Source organism: Protopterus annectens, chromosome 1.part1 (assembly GCF_019279795.1).
Source record: "Protopterus annectens isolate FY-2018-M chromosome 1.part1, PAN1.0, whole genome shotgun sequence".
Lineage (NCBI taxonomy): Eukaryota > Metazoa > Chordata > Ceratodontiformes > Protopteridae > Protopterus > Protopterus annectens.
In genome coordinates, this window is record NC_056726.1 from 1,272,567,471 (window position 1) to 1,272,589,229 (window position 21,759).

The 21,759-nt window shown below is 37.0% G+C and overlaps 1 protein-coding gene and 1 pseudogene across 1 annotated transcript in view; both read left to right on the forward strand.

Moving 5' to 3' along the window:
* LOC122809800 (C-Jun-amino-terminal kinase-interacting protein 3-like) overlaps nucleotides 1–4,259 on the forward strand; it is a 1,405,059-nt gene extending 1,400,800 nt beyond the window's left edge. Inside the window, exon 28 of the mRNA XM_044081538.1 lies at nucleotides 2,956–4,259. Within this exon, the coding sequence (XP_043937473.1) occupies nucleotides 2,956–3,074 (119 nt within the window). The 3' untranslated portion in view covers nucleotides 3,075–4,259. The remainder of the gene's footprint in view (nucleotides 1–2,955) is intronic.
* Nucleotides 4,260–7,381: 3,122 nt separating this feature from the next.
* Nucleotides 7,382–20,295, forward strand: LOC122816157 (annotated as a pseudogene).
* Nucleotides 20,296–21,759: the final 1,464 nt, after the last annotated feature.

The window sequence follows — 21,759 nt, forward strand, 5'->3', positions numbered from 1 at the left end:
TAAAGGAGCATGCCACCTGTTTGTACTAAACTGTATTTTTTTACACAATAAAGGATTTACTTTACATTCATCTCAGATCGTTGATTGCCCTGGAGTGCAGTTTGTTGTTTCTAGAAATGTAAAAACTCATTAAATATAAATATGCAAGGCTTATGAAGTGTTCAGTAGTTGCATTTATTTCCACATTTAAGTCTTTACTTAAAAAAACAAAAAATCATTCTAACTATTCCATATTCTTTTTGTATCATAACAGCTACCAGAAACTATGTATTCTAGTTAAGTTATTTACCTTCTTCAAATATGGCCCAGTGGTTAGCATTACTACTTCTTAGTGGTTGGTTGTCCACTTAAGTCCTTTTATGGGGTGAATTCTCTGATGAATCTGCAAATCCTGCCTGTGTCTATGTGGGCATTTGTTACAGATATCACAGTTTTATCCACTTACCAAAAATGTGCTTACTTGAATTTGTACTCTAAGTTGTCCACAGCTGTGCATGCCATGTTTGAATAAGTGTGCCACCGATAGCTTGGTGCCTATTCTGGAACAAGTTTCATTGATTTGTGCTTAATAAAAGCTAGTAGAGACATCAGGTATCCTGCAAGTCTAAAGTGGATATGCAGGTAACAACAAGATGAATGAATGTTAGCATACCTCTCAACCTCTCAGAGCAAGAAATCTGGACAAAGCCATAAATAATGGGGGGACAAAGGCCCAAAAATATTTACACTTTTTAAATATTGCTTGTACAAATTTAGAAAGTTGAGAGAATAATAGATTTTGTATTAGAGTGTATTTTCTGAAGGGTATGAAGTCTGAAACTCAAATGTCTGTCATTATTTTCTGACTTTAACCATCAATGATTTGCCAAAAAAAAGTTTTATGAAAAACAGACCAAAAATATGAGGCAAAAGTCTGGAAATTCTGGGAAAATCTGTACAATTGAAAGGTATGACTGTAAGCCTTTCAAGGTTATTTCAGTGAGTTTAATTTAAAATCTGAAAATATGTTTTTTTTTTTTTAATCTTACTGTTAAGTTCATGGACAAATGAATGGCACGTACATTGTTTTTTTGTCTTACCTGATCTGTCATGCAGCAGATTAAGTGTATTAGTTGTTAATGAGCTACTTCCAATAGTACAGGGTTTAATTGCCTCTGCCTCATTTTGTCTACTGTGTGATTATGAGCAACGCACTTAACCAGACAGTGCTGTGGTCTCCTGGACAACATGCCTAGTAGCTTCCTTTGTATCTGCCTTTCAGATAGGAGCTAGTTTGTTCATCACTTTGGAACCTAATTTTAAAAATGCTGCGATGAACCACTATTTTTAATTTTTTTTTATTTTTGCTCTTAGTCAAGGGTGCGCCAAAAAGGGAAATGGCATCAGGTGCTGGATGACCCAGCTACGAACCTGCTATCAGTTGCAAACTCTTTTTAAGTGCATCCCTTAATCTCATCGTGATTACTTCCCAAAATACAAAAAATATATTTGTGGTAGTAATAACAACATCCTCTTATTTTACGTTTTAATATATTGAAAAAATGGCATTCCTCTGTGACCTTAGTACAGTGTACTTTACTGATACCTGTTTCTTACAGCTTGAAGTTCATTATCTCTCTAATTTCCAAGTCCTAAACAAAGACAATATTATTATAATGTATATATTCTTTATTTAAAAAATCAAACTCCTATACAATGTCTGAAAATGACACTGAAAAAAAAACCGCTGTGCAACAGTTCCACCTATTTGTTAAAGGAAGTTGCTACACCACTTACCCTTCCTTGTCCTGTATAGCTCCATAATGCAAGTGCATATGTTACATAATTATGGAATACATTACACTAAGATGGAAAAAATATCACTACCTATTTAATTGGGTTTTGTCCCAAAGACAGTAATGTGCTATCATACTAAATGTAGAATGAGAAATCATCTGCTTAGCGGTAACTAGGGTCCACAAAAAAGTTTTTTTAGGGGCTGGTATTGTCCTGGTTTAAATGTAAGGTGAGTAAAACAAAATCTAAATACATACAAACATGCAAATCAAGAGAAATGAGGAGTGTGTTTCTGAAGATGGTGTAGATAGTACTATGAGGTTCTGTGTAACGTAATTAGCAGAAGTGGATAGTGTATAAACAGTGAGTGAAAAACAGTTGGAATATACAAGAGTATGTTTGAAAAAAAAAATTAATTACTAGCCTTATTAAGAGGCGCTATTCTCTGCAGCCTAATAATGTATTAATAAACATTGTGTAAGTAAATGTAAAATTTAAAAGCATTTTGTAAGTTTGTCCTAGCAAAATGTGTAGCTGCTGTCTTTCCATTTTGCTCTTGTATTAAGCTGAGTTAGCTGCCATGTGGTAAAAGTTCACATTGCATTTAACTGTAAAAAATGTCTGAGGTCCATTCCTGGGTAGCAAGCATTTGTAAACACCAGTGTTGTTTTTTGTGCCCTACAGAAGAATTCCATGAAAGTAATTAGCAGTATATAAGTGGGTTCGGACTGGGGTTTGGGTGAATGGCAGGATTCTGTTGGAGGACGTATACAGTTATTTGCCGGCTCTGTAGCATGATGAGGTGTAAAACGCTTAACCCTTAAAGTAGCAGGGAATTTTTATACCAGATTTTTGGAGGGATCAGGCTGAATATGGTCTTTGCAGAAGTGCGTTACGGATAGGTTAAGAGTTTCTTTTAGTTAGCAAATGGGGAAATAATGCTAATGCTAGTCTACTTGTGAGAAGATGTTGTTTTGGGAGATTGCTTGTACTTGAAAGCATAGTAAAACACCACGGACTACCTGAATTTGGCATTTTTTTCAAGAGTTCTTTTCATCTCACTGTGTACTGGAGTGACTACATTGAATGCAGAATCATTTAAAAGATGCATGTTTCTAAATCTAATACTTGACTCACAGTAATGTTTGACCTCTGTTATCACTATGTTTTTTTCTGCAGGAGATGACAGCAGTGAACAGGAAGACTCCTTCGGGGACCTTCTACATATCAGCCCAATAATGCGCAGGGCTGAGCGCAGTCACTTAATTGTGTGGCAGCTGAAGAGCTGCAGAAACTGACACACATTGAGCTAAACGATGAAAAACACTGAAATTGCTATGAGGATGAGCAGTGAAATATCTTCATTTGGAAGAATGGTGTATGTTTTCAGGAGTGCTGCAGAAATCTGACTTGTGTGCATCATACTGAAATAGAATGTACTTCGATTTTCTGCAGCTCTGAAGATGGCTGGACTGTAGTTATGCAGATGCTGTTGATTTAAAAAAGTAGCAGCAAGCATTTGTCTTGATTCACAAAGAGTCGTCTGCATTTGAGGGGAGAGAATATGGAGTCACCTTTTTATTTATCTCATGATAGTAAAATATAACAAATGCTGATGCAGTAAATGTCAGTAATCTCTCCGGAGACAGTGCGTAAAAATTAGTTGCAAGCTTTTGATGCTGTTTGAGACAACTGTATTTGACTGTTTAAGAAACAAAGTACTGTAATTGAAAAAAAAATTGACATCGGTATATATGGGAATGTGTGTGTGTGTGTGTTTACATTCATGTGAATATGTATATAACAGTGAGTGTATTACAAAATAGAACTGGACGATCCTAGAGATCAAAAGTTTTTTGACCTAGAAAGCAAAATCTAGGTCAACAGTGCACTACATATCATATGGAGATCAGAGTTGGTGGAAAATTTATTTTTTTCCTTTTAATTAGATCTGTTTCCTTCCCATATGAATTGTCTTTATTTAATGTTGAATGTCCCTTGATACCTTAGTGATTTTGTTATGACACATTGCTTTTTGCTTTGCCCTTGTCCATATCCCAATGACATCCTGCCAAAAAACACAGTATTGATATTACACCAGAAGAACAATATGATGTGCTGTTTTCTTGTTTTCTGAAACCATGGTTAACTATCATCATAAGGCTGAAACTGTATCTGCATACCCATGGGGAACTTATAAATCGTTGGTTGAGAGAGATAATGCAGGGAAAGTATATGTATTGTCAGAGAACTAAAGGTGTACACCCAAGACAGGAAAAGTAGAGCATTAGTTTGGTGCTCCTCTGGCTAATACTGATCCTGGATGTTGACTTTAGGAAGTCCAATACAAGTAAAATACTCGCTCACCATGGCTAATTAGGCTGTGGTGCTGTGTTTTGGTGATTTAGGAGAGGGTAGCAGTTTAGAACAACCTAGGCCAAAGGGTGATTTAAGTAACAAATTTGAAAAGAATGAAGATTTTTTTTGGGGGGGGGGGGTGGAGTACATTATCTGTATATTGCTGTTAAGCGTTAATGTACTTGTGTACACTTGGCCTCATAAGTCTTTAAACTTGTTAATGCTAGTTTAGTGGAGGTGTTAAAGAAAGCCAAGTGCATTAGGAGTTGTGTAAGTCAACATGAGGACCATCAGTTCAGTCCTTGCCTGTCTGAACATGTATGTGTATCACCCCGTACCAGAAAGCACTTATCCCAGAAAAATGCATTCTTGGATGTTCCTACCCATACAACGTCACTGTTAGCATGCTGTCCCTATTCCTTTTTACAGATGAAACTTAAATTTAGTACTTTCTCCAGGTATTGAGCTTGCCCTGTATCTAGTTCAGATAGCAGTTTGTTTGTTTTTTTTTTGTTTTGTTTTTTTTAGGTGAATGTTTCATTCTAAAAAAAAAAAAAACAAAACAAAAAAAAAACAAGTTAAGATAACTTTTTCTGTGTTCTTTTCAGCAGGTATTGCTGTTGCCATAAAATAGCCAGGTAAGATCAGAATAGTTTGTATGTTTTGTTTGGGACAATAATTTTGGATAATAAATTGAAATTTATTAAAGTGACCTTTTATTATTAGCAAAAGGCCACTCCCAAACAAACGGCTATGTAATCTTTATTATCTTTCCAAAAGAATATGAAGAAGAGATTCATGTCGCTGTTGGGAAATTATTGATAACACAAGAATCTTTAATGCTGCATGAAATTAAATGTATAAACAACTCCCCTTCTTCTCTCCTTTGGTCGCTATAGACCATGTAGGCTTACACTTAGACTATAGGGTACTAGTTGCTTCTGCCATGAGAGGATCACCAGTTCCTTAACTACAATGGTTCTTTAAGAAAGCTAAACTCTCCCACAATCAGCTGCAGACTCTCCATAGCTTGTCTTCCTTTCATGAGCAAGGCCATCATAGATAACCGGACACTGACCCTGGTGTCAGCATAGTTGATATTGATTAAGCACTTATTAGATAAGTTATTGACATAGGTGCCTATGTCAGAGGGTTGCTTTATCTTAATGAGCTCCCTGACAAGTTTTTTAAAAACATTGACATCTCAGACTGACACCATATCTTAAATTTACCTTCCAGAGCACCAAACTAAATTCCTAGGGCACATGCTTCTGCAATAGTTCTTATATGATCATTTTTTGAAGCATCAGTTTGATGGGAAAGGGCTATAATAAAAAAGAAAGACAAGTGTATAAATACCATACTTTGTTCCTGATAAATTGCACTTTTGTGTCACACAGAACAGCAAAGAATAGTGGCCCTAATACACCCAGTGAAGACAGCAGAAATCTCTAGGAGGTTGAGTGTGTTGTAATACTCCACTGAGATGCAAAAAGACATCTACAAAAATAAATACTTGCATATTTAAATCTTCCTGGTCTAGTGTTTTGTGTACTTCCTCCCTTACTCATAAATTTAAATTGTGTCTTTAGTAGACTCTGGATGCATCTTACCAACTTCGTTCTGTTCCTTGGAGAGAACACTGCTAGCACATCTCATCCAGGGTATGTGGCTGTGTGGCCAAGCACCCTTTTGCCACAACCTACATTTCAAGAGTGGCCTATTGTATTTGAGCAATAAGTAACTTTCTTATTAACTGGTTTGGGAATAAATAAAATTAGCTGTGTCACATCTATGAGTAGCTAAATGAATAAGCTAAAGGTAATGACACTCTGACTCAGTATCAGATTTAGGTCAGCAATTCCACTTGCTCAAAAAATGTGACATTTGCATCGATGGCTTAAATTAATTTATCATACTTCTCCATAATGATAATGTAGCTGTTTTTAAGCTACATCTTCAACATTTGTGTTGAACTGAAAAGGTATTCTTCACAGAACATAACTGGTTTCACAGTTTATGTTGAACAAAAAACAATGTGTGTAATCTCAGAGTTGAAAATGCATGAACAGCACTGTTTCTAACTTCAGTTATAGTCATTGTACAGACTGTACAACAAAAGAAACCTTGAGTTTTGTCTGATGTTTTTGAACTAAATGGTAAGCCACAAAGGGGTTTCCATATGCATGAAAATCCTGGTTACTTTCCCTTGTTCATTTCCCCAGCAACTGGTTTTAATGACTTGTTACTTGCCAGGCTGTCTTATTCATCCTGTGCGCAGGTGTTCAGAGAAAGGTTCACCCCCTTGCTTTACGTCATCAGGTTAAGCGACCATTACAGCTGACAGATGCACAGACTTTTGGAATGAACCATATATTAGAACTCAGCACCTTATCATCCCTCTTTTCATGGAACAAAGTACAAACCACTATTTGCTTTCTCTCCTTATAGTTCATAGGTTCATAGTTTAGTACTAAGCTAACTGCCCTTGCGAGCCATTTTAAGCCTAGCCAATTATCTCTTGTGAGACTCAAACCCTGCACCTTGTGTTTGTAAGGTAAACACCTTAACCATTAGGCCACCCTGCCAACCCTGGAGCTATATCAGTTTCTTCCTAGGAGTTTGAAAACTGGGAGGCTTGTATTGTTTCTATTTTTACCTGGTCCTAAAAAGACCAGCTGTGTAGGGTCACTTCTGTTCTTTAGTGGTTCCAACATATGTGTGTACAATATAGAATTTAAGATGCAGTTGTAGTCTCTGCTCCCTGTCCTGAACTTTGGAAATCATTTTCACTGCAGGTTTGCAGAATTCTTGCCTTCCGGTTTTACACTTCAAAAACTATGCATAAGCACTTGTGCACAACTGGTATAACTGGTGGCCTGTGTTTCATACTAGATTGCTTCAGCAAGTTGCAGATAAAGTACTGAGATTGCACAGTTAAACACTAGTATTATGATACATGCTGACCCTATTTGTAGATGAATGGCTTGCTTGTATAACAACAGAAATGTTAATAAGTATATGTAAAGAAGTGATGTGTCTTAGCATGATGTATTCCATAACCTGAACTTCACTCACCAACTTATGGAATAAGTGTATTCCCATCCTTGGCATGGCCTTTTTAGTCCGTGCATCAGAAATACACCCTTCCTCCTGATTCTACCATGAACATATATCAGACAATGGAAAACATACAAGAATGAGAGAACATACCTCTATATATGAATCTTACATGCAATTTCACAACATGCTACTTGAAGGTAAAGTCCACACAAAAATGTGTTTGACAATTGTACACCATAGCTGTCAGTTTGGCTCTAAACAGTAACATTTATATGTCCAACTACAATAAATTCTAGAGTGAGTCTGATTAGTTTATGTGATGCAAATTAGTCATTACAACACAGAAATAGGTCTGGCACATCATTTTAACTGTACTTTTTCCAGTATGTCGATGGTTAAGATTGATAGCTGGGTCAAAGTGGTGAGTTTCTGTGTAGAACTGTGCACCAGATTAGATGAGGTATCACTATCATGTGCATCATATGGAGATGTTGCCCTTTAAGGAATCTGAACTACTTTGAATCAGTACTTATCTGCAGCACAGATCAGCTCATTGGTGCAGGCCAATCAGTGCTGCTTTTGCAAATGGAGAAGAGAATGTTCCATCAGTGATTACTTTACCACCTGACAATATATGTTTGCACTAGGTCGAACTAAAACTTACCTTAGAACTAAATGTTTTCTTACCAAACTATACTCTGGAGATGGTTAAACACCCTTTAGTGACTGTACCTTAAAATGTAAACGTTTATTTAAGGCTATGTGCAGAGGTAAATTACAGAAAGGAAATAATTAAACTTTTGGGGGTTTGGAAATGTACTTTTATTTTGCTTATTTCATTTTTGTTTACTGGGTAACTACACTTAACAGGGTTCATAGTAATTAGCACTGCAGCACTGATTGTCCTGCATCAGTGAGCTGATCTGTGCTGTAGGGATTAAGTACTGATTCATAGTCATTCAGATTCCTTAAAGGGCCTATGAATCACTCCACTGTGCAGTTGGGACAGCTGTGCAGCCAAGCAGGGGCAAAAGGGAAGACACAAGGGCACTGATTCCTACCCCATCCCACATGCACACCAGCCCTAACAGTAGCAGATCATACAGAATAACACACAGACACACATATGTACAAAAATACATGCATACCAGCATTAACAATAGCCATTCATAGATGATCACTCATTGACGCACCTGTGCGCATGCAAGCACACTCCCACTCATATGCAGCACCCTCAGTCAGCTATTTGTGTAGGTGAAGTGTCTCCAGTTCAGCCTGCACAGATTGTCATGAATGAAAGGCACGGTTGTGCACCAAAAGACTAAGGCACACACTTGATATTTTTGGATCCCTGCCCAGGCCTGCACTTGCAGTGTTCTGGTGTCTCTGCATCCCAGATTGTGCAAGCCCTAACTGGGCAATGTGCTGAGAAGGTCATTTTCATAGACCCATCCAGAGTAGTAATGCATTTCCATGTGATGCTCCAAGTCTTGTAAACGAAAGCAGACAGTGGAGGTATTAAGTAGCAAGGGGTGTCTATGAGACTCAAACTGGTCTTGTGAAGTATGCAAGACGGCATGCATTCATCTGGTATATTTCATAAATCTCTCTTAACACCCCTGGTGGGCCAAAGGTTCTTTAACAGGCTTTACCTGGAGAAGAGCTCCACATACAAATTGTGGGAATGTTTGTTAGCATAATCAGTCAATCTATGCAGCATGTCCTTCGGATATGTGAAAAAACCAGTCTAAATAGAAAAAAACAGAAATACTGGCGAAAAGCCATGTGTTACAGTGAGAACATGAATCCCATACCATGGAGATGTAAGACAAGACTGAACGTAAGAGAAAGAATTATAAAGCAAAACAGTTGAACTTGAATTCTGGCCGTGTTTAAACACTTTTGAGTCAGGTAGTCGAATAATCAGTTTGTAGACCCCTTGACAGATCCCAGTTTACCTAATTATGTTGACTAGCTAACTATCAATTTTAAAGTGGTGGTACGCTGGTGCCCCATACCTACAGCAACACCCATTTTTTTCAGTGTATCCTGTTTAATGCAGTGTGCACCAAAAATATCATTTGAATCATGCAGTAAGCACTTATGCCTCTCTTGTTGGAGAGTTCAGGCTTAGTGAACCTGTGTTTGTTTATTCCTGGTGAGGTAAATATGCTGCTAGGCAGATTAATTATGTAACACAAGAGATAACCAGGATAACTGTTGTAAACTTTCTCTTCTTAGGAGTGGATATGGAATAAATGTAGAAAGCTGTCAACTTTGTGACAGAGCATTAAACTAAAAAGAGAAAATAGGCAAGAATGGAGCTTTGAAAACTGGCAGGCTGTAGCATAATTATCTAAACACACAACTGTGTGCACTAAACCAAAAAGGATAAATTATGTATCAGGCAGAAAGCTACAACTGTGTTACTAATTCTCAAAAGTGAGATTTTAGTAACACTGGAGCCACTGTGGGAGCACGGACCAGGGTATGCGTTTGAACCCAGTGATGCTGAAAAGTAATGCAGCCAACTCTGAATGACGAAATTCACACAGCCAACCATTAGCCTAGAAATGCATTAAAGACCACTGTGCTTTCTGGTGTACTTTCCACACCCTCCCTCCCCACTACCACCACCACCACCACCACCACCACCATCAGCAGCACTGGTTCTCTTTCTGACAGTGTGGACACAATATATACAGAGAATGTACATATTAATGATGATGACAAATGAGCAGCATTCTCTGTGAACCAGGACAGTACAACACACAGCAGGCTGCCACAAACAGACATTGGATTGTATAGTGCATATTACAATTTAGCTGCAAGACACAGTCTCTGATTTTTTTGTGCATTTGTGAACTGTAGGACCAAGACAGTACCAAAGAGTTTCGATTTCCTTTTTGAGAGTATCTAGCTTGTCCGTTATGGTTATAGTATTTTCTTTTATTAGCACTTTTGGCTGGTCCATTTTATTTAGTGCGTCTCTATTGGTGTAATAGATTACCAAAGAGTTTGTTCTATGTCACTGTTAACTGAAATAAGGTTTACTATTTACTAGACACCTGTAATCCCTCTTCAAGAACAAATATAGACAGTGTATAGGGTAATACCTCCCTCTTACTATTTTTTGTTTTTGGGAGGAGGTGATACTTCATGTAGTAGAAGTGCAGTGTACATAATTTAAGATATTGTTTTTGTTTGGTTTAAATTATAAGAAATGGCTAAACAAACTCTGCTTATAAAATGAGGATTTCATGTCCATTTTACTTCCCTCTATTAATTCCCCTTCTTACATATGTAGTTTTTTTTTTGTTTACCACAATCATCCAAAGACTTTTTAATGTGTGCACTCTTGTACATTTATCTTAAAATTCATCTTTCCAGCTATGATTTACCATGCACCAAAAGCCATAGTCAAATAAAAAGTCTGTAAAAAATATTTCACATTAATTTTAAGTATTTTATGGCATTCTTTGCAACATACTAGACATGCTATAGCTTAAACTTAGCAGGTATGGTAAAACATGGATGGGTACAATTACTGTATTCACTGGAGTATTGCACCGCTGTATGAAACAGTCACTGAAAACATTACATAAAATTCATACATGAAAATATAAAAATAAAACTTTGTTACTGCTGCAATCAATTAGCATTTTGATATACAAAAGTATTTACCTGCAGACCTGGATTTTTGAAATCCTTATAGGTTCACAGGTAAATACTAGGCTGTCGGTTTGCAGACTATTAGAATCCTAGTTAATGACCAGAGGTCATAATCAACCCTTGTACCTTGCATCTGTGAGGTTAAGACCTTAACCATTATACCAACCCTCTCCCTTCATCTTGGTCATACTGAAATGTGTTTGTCTGCTCAATGACTGTCTGACTGAAGAATTAGTTTGGACTAGCTGGCCAATTAAAACTTTCACTATGTTTACTTTGTAACTTTCCCTGAGTTTGGGTGACCTGTGAGTTTATTATAACTGTTGTCTCACGCACCATACTTTTACAGAGGGGAGGGTTCCCCAGTCGAAAATAAATGGATCATAAGTAGTATTCAGTCACCTATCTTTTGAGCAAATTGTCTGTTTAGTTGTTGATGGATCCATCTATAGCCAGAGAGAACATAGTAAAATGTCTGTAACAGTGTGTGTATGTGTATATATTGGAATGCAAACTCCTGATACAGGATGCTAGTGTGGTTATTTATGCAGTGCAGTATTTTTCAAGGTTTTCACTGATAATAATTATCATCTAAAGTTTAAGAAGCAAATGATTTAAACAAAAAGTCTGATCATCATAAAGCAGAAACAATGAAGAAGTTGACAATTAGTACAACTTTTTTGTATTTTTTCTTGTTCTTCAACACTGTGTGATTTCAGGGTTAGAATATTATAAGTGTCAGCTGACAATGGTGGAAAGTGAAAGGATGGTTTATTTCCATGCAAAAACACAAAGGTGTAACATTAGTGCAGCTGTTTATAATTTTGAATGTATATTTTTAGGCTTTCTGGCCATTAGCTTTTTTTAGGATTTTCACTTTGAAATTGTCAGTGACATATATCTTTCAGTTCTTTTCTACCACAAACTATTTGTGTAGAGAAAGGTTGCAGACTGAACAGAGGGGAATGTATGTTGATTTTTTTCTTGTGTGTCTCAGTTACCCAAACTGCAGACATCTGCTATTGCAAGAGTGCCATGCATGTCTTACTATATTTGCCTATCCTCCTTTCTTTCTTAGGATATGGCTTTCACACTGCAGCCCAACATATGTCCCTTTTGCTCTGTATTTTACATGCCCAGCGCCTCTGTTGTGTTTGGCATAACCTGGTAAACTGGATGTTAATACGGTGTATAAAATGTAGATCATAAAAAGAAATGATCCCATGAATTTCTACCTCCAGCAATCATTTCAGTTCAGGTTGCACAATGCATTGATTACTGTATAGTGTGTTCTCTTTCTGGTTTTCATTTTGGTGAAATATTGTACAATAAAACTATGTGCAGTTATGTAGGCCTGCATCATCTGCAGGCTTTACTTAATAAATTTGTGTTGGTAAGAAGAGATTGTTTGCTTTTATTGTATTTTACACCAGTTTTGCACTTAATTGAAAATGCTGCCTCATGTCTGAAATCTAATTTACTTTACGCAAAGCTTGATTTTGTTTTTTGCTTAAAATTTTTTTATGTAAAAACAGCCTTTTGTTGTATTTCACTTATTGAATTCATGGTTTATGTCCTAGATGAACTATCCTTACTGGTTAAACTATGAAAAGGTACAAAAATCCAGTTTGACTTGCTTTGCAGGTGCTGCAAATGGCGTGCTTATCTGGATATACATGCTTTATGTATGGTGTCACCAATATACTATACTTCATCATTTTTACTTACAGTGTGGGAGGCACTTATGCAATATATTTAAATGTTGATATTTGTTTATAGCAAAAAGTTAAACACGTTCAGTTTTATATATATATATATATATATATATATATATATATATATATATATATATATATATATAATTTGTATGCATGTATGCATACACATATCCATAAACTGGTTACCAACAAGTTGTTAAATGGCAGCCTGTTGAGCCAGGAAAACTGTTGGTAAAGCTGATCAAACCCGCTGATAGGGGATTAGAAAATTTGGCCTTCCCCCACTGTAGTATGATCTCAGAGTTGGTATATATAATTAGTAGGGGGTGTGGAGGTTTGTTCTTTCACTTTTTTTTTCTTTGATTGGCTGCTGATCAGCAAGCTGTGGCATTCGATGGATGTCATTTTTGACAACATGTCGAACATCCATACAGACACACGCGCACACACACATACACTAATGACAAGATAGTGGTAGATGGATGCTAATGCTAAATAGTTGTATGCTTGCTTGAATTTTATAGTCTTCAGAAGTGTACTGCTTGGATTGCCATTACACTATCATTAGCACAATACGTCAGTAACTCACACTTTACTGCTTAGTTCATTAGTGAGTTTCACAATCCGAGAGTCCCCATTCTGATGCAGGTTTCCTGTCTAGAATTGTGTACCCCATTTTCTGCTTGCATCTCATTGTGTGTGTGTGTGTGTGTGTGTGTGTGTGTGTGTGTGTGTGTGTGTGTGTGTGAAATTGCTACTAATATGTTCACTTTCTGTTTACAGTTTGTGAGTAAATTCTTTCAGAAAGTGGGCTTGACTGGTGCATGCTTCTACAGGTCCTCTGTAGATTTTTTATTCTACTGTTTTTACCCATTCTTCCTTGTACTACAGATTGCTTTGCTGAAAAATACTTTTTTATGGCTACCTGCTAAATATTTTATTATACTCTGTAGCTCCTTTTGTTTATTCATTATTACTTTTGAGTTTTCTTCATTGTTGGACTGCGAACCCAATTTTCACTGTCCTCTGTACTTGGTTATAAACTCAGTACTACATCAACTTTTTGTGGTTGTGCCCAATTTTTTTTTACCTGATTCATTTTTGGGCCCTTATGGCATCATTTGTTGTTTGACCTTCTGTTAATTCCATTACTAGGCATTTGCGGCCTCTGCTAAATGTGTGCTGAACAAGCAACATTTGTTATTGTTACCACGTAACTGTCTTTTATCCAAATAAGACTTTGCGTATTTTGCTTGTCACCTTTACTGTAGATTTTACATATTTAGACTTTTTGACAGGTCATGATTAAGTGGACTATCAGAAAGATTACTGTCTACATGTTTCTCTGAGTCATCATAACCATCTGGACATTGGGGGAGGGGACTCATTTTGGATAGAGCAGCTATGAATTAGCTATTAAATAGTGTCTCTGTTGCAGCCATTTCTAGCACAGCAACTTGATTTAATACTGGAGCTGTAAACTGTAAGTTTCTAAATATCTGGGGCCTTTCACAGTATATATTCAAACTGCTGTGAATCTGTATGGTCTTTGTGAATAGGTCACTACTGTGGACTTTGCTACCATTTTATGGTTGGGGTGGAGAGATTTATAAACAATTCTCACACTGGCAGACTTCCATTGCATGGATTCTGGCATGGGTACAGTTAGGATGGTAGTACAATTCAAGAAAGTAAATGATCCTAATGTCCAGTTGCCCTAGCCATGCCACAACCCTCCTCTACAAACGTAATGGGCCAGTATTACACATGGAATGAGCACAACCTCCTACCCTGATATCCTTTACACACTTTGCATTGTTAAGCATTTTGTCGGTCTAGTATCCAGTACAAAGTCAGTCTGCTTGTCATCTGATATGTCACGGTTATTTATCGCATTAAATGGATGAGCACACCTGTCCTGAGATACTTTTCAGCCCTGACCGAGCCACAGTGGAAGCGAAACAGGATGAAAATATTTAACAAGAGGGTACCGTACAACAATAGTTGAAGAAATACAAATAAACTTTTGTGGTACATTATATACAAAAATATGCATTTTAGTGTACAGGTTTATGTTTAAGTACAAACTGAGATTGAGAGAAAAAAAATGGTGCTTAGATAGTTACATCAGCAAGTATAATCTGAATGAACTTTGTTCAGTGTTGTTGTACAGCTGAATTAGTAAAGCTGAGGTTGGAATTAAGATAGTGAGAAACATTTAACCTTATCCTACAAAAGAACAGAGTTTAAGTATATATATATATATATATATATATATATATATATATATATTTTTTTTTTTTTTGTAAGATGGAAACCGAGTGGGTTTTTTTTTTCTTTTTTTTGTTATGGAAGGTGGTTCCAGTTGGCAGGAGCTATAGTTGAAAACTTTTTCCAATTGCTGTATGGAAATTGGGTTTTTGGAGGGTAGACAATATGTCAGTTTCATTGCATGACTCATGAGGGGACGGTTGGAGAGTGAGTTTGTGCCTTACTGAGGGTCAGTAGCTGTTACTGAGTAATTTCAATGTAAATGAAAAGAGAACAAGGATAAACTGCGCTTTGAGTGGGACTCAGTTGTTTTAGAACAGTACAGTGATGCCCTTTTCTTGGTGAGAGGTAAATGAATCTACAAATGGTGTTAACTGTAGTTTGTAGCAAGTATGTGTGTGTTTTGAAAGGAGTTGAGGGCAGTTATTGGAAGAATGTATCTAGGGATGAGAGCATTGTTAGCATTACCTGCACAGACTTGGAGAGTTAGAAATTGAGTATGAAACTAAATTGTTAGGACACTTTATTGCAAATAGTTTCTGTATGGATTTTAAAGGATATTGAGGGATCCAGTAGAAGGTTGGGATATTTGTACTGGCCCATTTTTTGATAATATATCTGTCTGGGGCTGGGTGATTAACTGGGTGCATCAGAGATGGTTTGAGAGTTGAACCAGAGTGCTTACATGATGTCTTGGCACTGGAAAATATATAAAAAGCTGCTTTTTATACATTCTGTTCTGGTTGTCTTTTTCATATCACTGTTTTAGTGATAATTTCTTGAAACTGGTCTCAATTACACATTCTATCCTTAGTAAGGGTACCATATGCTGGGATTTCATGGGGTATATAGCACTCCTGGTACTATGTATGCACTGCACGACAGCTGTAATGGCACAGGAGGATGGTGGAGCACAAGTACATTTCTCTGCTTCATAGATATGGACGGATACAAGAATATTCCCTGCCTCATTTGCTATGCCTGCATATGAGGTATGGTTAGCATTTAAATAACAAACCATTCAAGGTATGTTGATGACATATGATCTCCTGGTTCCCATTGGTACGAGCTCTGATGCATCTGTGTGGTGTTGGCAGCCTTTAAGCTATGTTAGTATGGCAGCGGTAGCATGAAAGGCTGGGTGAATGATTGCTGCAGACTACAAAACTCCAGTTATACAGAGTATTGCTGTACGTTAATGTTGTCATTCAGCAGTCATCTGCTGTGCACATCAATGTTTCTGCAGTACCATGATTATACATACATAAAAGCTGGCTTCCCCTGCATGGTGTATGCCATATTTGATTCTGTTGTGAACTGGGGACATTGCCAGTGAAGACCAGTTATATAACTTCTCCCTACCGGGACTCTTCCATATTTGCAGTATATGCATTTTTGTAGAGCTCTAAATCGTGTAACAGCTCGGTGTAGTTGAGGACTCTATGACTCCTGGCCTACATCTCTAAGATCATATTTATATTTTTGAAGCATTTCAATCTAAGAAGATTATTGTTTGCAATTGTATGCCCATGTATCACATGATAAATAATCAAAAAACACTAGTTTTAGTTTTCATATATAATTACTAAGCCAGCAACAGCAACATAGCTGCGTGCCACTCATTCTTAATAGTTTATCTTCTTCCTAGCTCTTTATCTCCCTCCTTATACCCTCTTCTTATTTCAGTATCTCCATCCTTCTTCCATGGTTTCTTAATACTCTACTTCCTTGAACTACTTTTATTCAGTTTGTATTACCCTAAAGCCCCTACTCACATACTTTTTTCCTCACACTGTTTTCCTTTCCATATTTTTGTTTATAGTCCAAAAGTTTTACCCTTTTATTATTTTCTGTATTTTTCTTTCTTCCTCCTTTTTCTAATTCCCTTATCTGCCATTACTTATATCTTTATTCTTATCCTGTTTCCCTACATTATGTTATTTATTTATTTAACATTTGTTTACTGGGAAGGTCCGAACTGGAATTAAGCCAATTTTCAGTGGAGGCCCGGGGAGAAATGCTCCAGACGTATGTCTTTATAACGTGGGAAGAAAACGGAGTACCTGGAGAAAACCAACACGAACGCAGGGAGGACATGCAGATTCCATACAGAAGCTGAGCCACTAGCCGAGAATCAAACCTGAGAACCTCTTGCTGTGAGGAGGAATCAAACCTGAGAACCTCTTGCTGTGAGGAGACAACCCTACCGCTGCACCACTGCACCATCTGTATTTATCTTATGCTAGTTTACATACTTATTCTCCTTTTGTTAAAAACAACTCTGTCTTTAGCTGTACTGCATTCTGCATTCTAATATTAGGAGTTCAGCAATGTGTTCTATATTTTCTTTCTGATGTCTATATTGCTGTTTGAACGTTTTGCAGTACTAAAATAATGATCTTTTGTACTCCTAAAATGTTTTTTATTATGTTACTATAACTAAAGTTTGGATGTTTTCTCCCCAGGACTCCAATGAAAAGTGTCTTCTGTAGCACAACTGGAGTGCCTCAGTAAAGAAACTGGAAGTAAATATTGTAGTTTTCTTTTTTTTCTGAATTTCGTATCTTAACAGCTTTCTGTCCCTTTTTGCAGTGTGTTTTCTTGTGACACAGACAATTTCCTAAAATTCTGCTCTTGTCCCACTGATCCAAGTTTTAGGCGGCTCGTTGCTAGGAGCTGTTACTGCTTGGAGTTATGATTACTGAGGACTGTTGCCATTTTCCAAATGGGGGTACAATTTGTACCAGGGAAGGGACCCATCATGTTTTGTTGTGATACTTAGGGGTCCATCCTACACTTTACAACACAATGCACTTGGTGATATAAGCAAGGTTGATTTGTAACAGGCCCAGGATTATCCCCGGTATATTGCTAAATGCCAGTCTTTACCTAAGAAAACTGGCTTGATGAGAAGTGTGAACCTTATTTGGTTGTGGTCATACCAATATGATTTCCTGTTACCCCATGTCTTCAGTATGACACTATCAATGGAATTTTGTCATCTGGATTAGATATGGATATGGGAGTAATTTAGGTTCCAAACAAGTCCACCAATTCATAATTGTATCCTGAGTGCAGGGTCAAACTACTGGTATCTTCTAATCTTGCCAGCAGTGTGTTTTCTTTTTTTCTTCCAAGAGTGTAGAGATATTCTCATTGACTCATTGTTTAATTAACCTAAATGTTAGTTATGGACTAACCAATGTTGATGGTGACTCTCTTTAATTCAACAGTTAATCTTTTAGATTATGAAAGCTTTGGCTTTGATAATTAATTACCTCTGTTATACATAATAAGGACCACACATTGGACTTGATCTTTTAATCAAAGTGATTGCATCAGAGCTAGAGATTCTTTTTCAGTATTGTTCTCTTTTAATACCACTTTAATGAAATGGTTGATCTCCAAGTCATGTGACAAAAAACAGCTATGGGTCTACCCACTTACTGGATGAACTGCTTGTAGAGTATGGTGCTCTGTAGTGTCACAATCATCACTGCTCCTAGTTAGGTGTTCCCAAGACTGAGGATAACCATAAAACTCTAGGCCTGTGCTTATCCAAGTTTGGACCACAGGAAACAGCACGTTAACTATATATATCTATCTATATATATATATATATATATATATATATATATATATATATATGTGTGTGTGTGTGTGTGTGTGTGCGTGTGTCTGTGTGTGTGTGCGTCTGTGTGTGGGTATTTATAGCTATATGTGTATATACATATATATATATATATATATATATATATAGATATATATAGATATATATATATATATATATATATATATATATATGTGTGTGTGTGTGTGTGTAGGTAATGCACTCCTCCAATCAGGCACTATCATAAGGGATCTAAGCAGTCTGCTTGAGAATTCCTTGTCTTTTGACCATCATGTCGTGACAGTATGTGCAGCCTTCTACCTGGCTCATCTAATTTCCAAAGGTATTTCCTCTACATCCAAAAATGGCCTTAATTCCTCTTTGGTGATATCTCATCAGACACATTATTGGCATATATTTGTCTAAACACGAGACCTCAGACATTCCTAACTAAAAAGATTAATAGCAGGACTTCTAGTATGGTATGGAGAAATTAACATTGAGTTTTTGTGGTCCTAAGACTGTTAAGAAAGAAAAGTAAACTGGAAAGGGTTTTTCCTACCCAAAGAAGCAAGAGAGAGAGAGAGAAAGAAAGAAATTGGCAATGAAGATCTTTGGGAATGTTGATCTGAATATGGAGTGGGTGTTGTGGACCCAATTCCAAGAGCCAGATAATGAACACGAGGTAACCCTGCTTACAGCATATAAGGAGATGAAGAAATGAACTCCAGATTGGACAACTCTATGAAAGAAAATGAAACTCATTTGTAAGACATAACAGAAGTGGTAAATGATCACTCTGATGTGCTGAAAAAGCTTATGCTAAATTTGTTCTCCTATTTACAGTTTGAGTGTTATATTTTGTAATATTTGCTCTGTGTCTATACTTCAAATCACTTTAAAATGCATCTGAAATTTACTGGCATTTCTTGATGATTTATGCACTTTGTTAGCATTCCTTAAACAGTGACTCATTTAGGATCATAGGTTGATACTAGGCTATCTGCCCTAGGGCATTTACAAGCCTAGCCAGAGTGTGTTTGGCTTTCGCCACCCTTCTTAGATTAGTTGACTGTGCCTCTGTATAGTAGGTCACAGAAGATAGCCCATTTAAGGCTAGTTTACCATGCCTCTGTCTAGCAGTGACACAGAAGAGATCTCCCATCCAAACGTCAAGATTCTTCCCCAGGTGACTTTAACTACCCAAACAGTTAGTGTTGCTTGTTGGTTACTGTTTTCCTTCATTTTTTGCTAAAACAGAGATTGGGGATAGAGATATTTTCAGGGCAATTGAACTATTGGAAAAGTTGCAATGAATCGGAGCAGTGCTACAAGCTTTAGAAATAGCCCTTCTGAATGAATTTTGCAATGTTTTACAAGAGGTTTATGAGCATATATGAGACTGTAGATATCAGTAATAGTCCAGATGTGAGAGCCAATGCTACTGCCAAGGTAACAGTAGCAGCATTTGCTGCCAGTGAAGGGCATTTGCATCCCAGGGTTGTTGAATTACCTAAAATGGAAGAAGGTTTTGGATTTAACGTAATGGTTGGAAAAGGGCACAACTCTCCTATTTACATTTCTGGGATCATTCCAGGAGGCAGTGCAGACAAGCATGGAGGGTTAAAATGAGGAGACCAACTTCTTTCCGTAAATGGAGAAAATGTTGAAGGGGAATATCATGAAAAAGCAGTGAAGTTGCTTAAAGCTGCTCAAAGAAGGGTCAGATTAGTTGTACGATACATTCCAAAAGTCCTGGAGGAAATGGAAACATAATTTGAGAAAATGAGGTCTGCAAACCTCAGACAGCCAAACAACTTTTCATAGTCTTGTCCATACCCAAAGTATCATATTTTTTTCTTTTTTATAACTGGACTCAGTGTTGTATAAAGGACTTTTTTGGATCTTTTGTAGCTCAGGCATTTCAGTATGTGTGATTTATGCAGACTACACTTTTGCCAGTACTTTTTTTTCCAAGTCTTGAATAGTAAATGTTGTTACCATTGTGTTGAGATAAAATAAGTACGTAAAGCTTTCTTCTGTAAACACAGAGTGTACGCTTGCATTTATATAGTTATAAGGTATCACTAGCTATTAGTCTTGTATTAAACATATTCCATGGATTCAAGATGTGATATCACAGATGACAAATTCCTGTACATGATTAATCCCTTCTCAACTAAAGTAATTATTTCTTTAAAGAGCATTTAAAATCAGACTGTTTCTAAAGCACCACAACTCAATTGCTCACTAAATTGCAGTATTTCTCAGCTACAGATACCTAGTGGTAAGACTATTACCTTTGTTTTAATAAACTCTTCTGCTGTACCTTGTCAGAGAGTTGGTTTGCATGTCTAGGCTTAAAAAGGCCTTTGTGGTCGTTAGCCTAGTAAACACCTATGAACCTGTTAAACAGGATTAGGACTGCTGTCTAGTGACAGTGAAGAGTAGTTTGATCTCATTCTGAGCTTGGAATCAAGTTTGATCTCATTCTGAGCTTGGAATCACTCTAGCCAGCTTTAAGTGTAATTTGGTGATCAGTCCGGGGGCTATTTTGATTGTTGAGCCAGTTTTTATGCCTGTTTATAGTCAGCATGTTTCCACAGCTCTGGTCTCATTTCCAGACAGCTTTCAACTGCTTGGCTTCCACACCACAGATTTGAGAGTGCTCTGCTTCAATCCTGTGCCATTTTTGGCGTACAAGTACAAGGTGGTGTTATATTTATGTATTAATGTTTGTGTCTATGCACTTTAAATAATTTAAAGTGCTACTGACAATTATCGGTTGTTACCGAGTTCTGCACAATGTAACCATTCCTTAGGCAGACTCATTGTATTTGCTTGCTGGTTACTGTATTCCTGCACTTTTTGATAAAACAGAGTCGATTTTACATTAAAAAGGATTAGATCTGTACTATAGGGACGCTGGAGAGTATCCCAATCTCATTCTGCGCTAGGAATTAGTCTAGTCAGCTTTAAATGTAATTTGGTGATTGGCCTGTGGGCGATTTTGATTGCTTAGTCAGTTTCTGTGCCTATTTAAATCCAGGTTACACAGTGCTTCTCATCATACAGTAGGGTTTGACAGTGCTCTATTTAGATGCAGGCAGCTTGAATTGAAGCTTAACTATAAATACGTCCTCTGAAATCTCCCCAGTACTTAGTTGAGAATAGAGCAACTTGAGTATTGAGGAACACCACTCTGTGTGTTTAATCTTAGATAATCTTTTGTATCCTATACTCTTATATCATCCTAGCTAGCCAGCTGTAAAGGCCTTTTGTATCATCCCC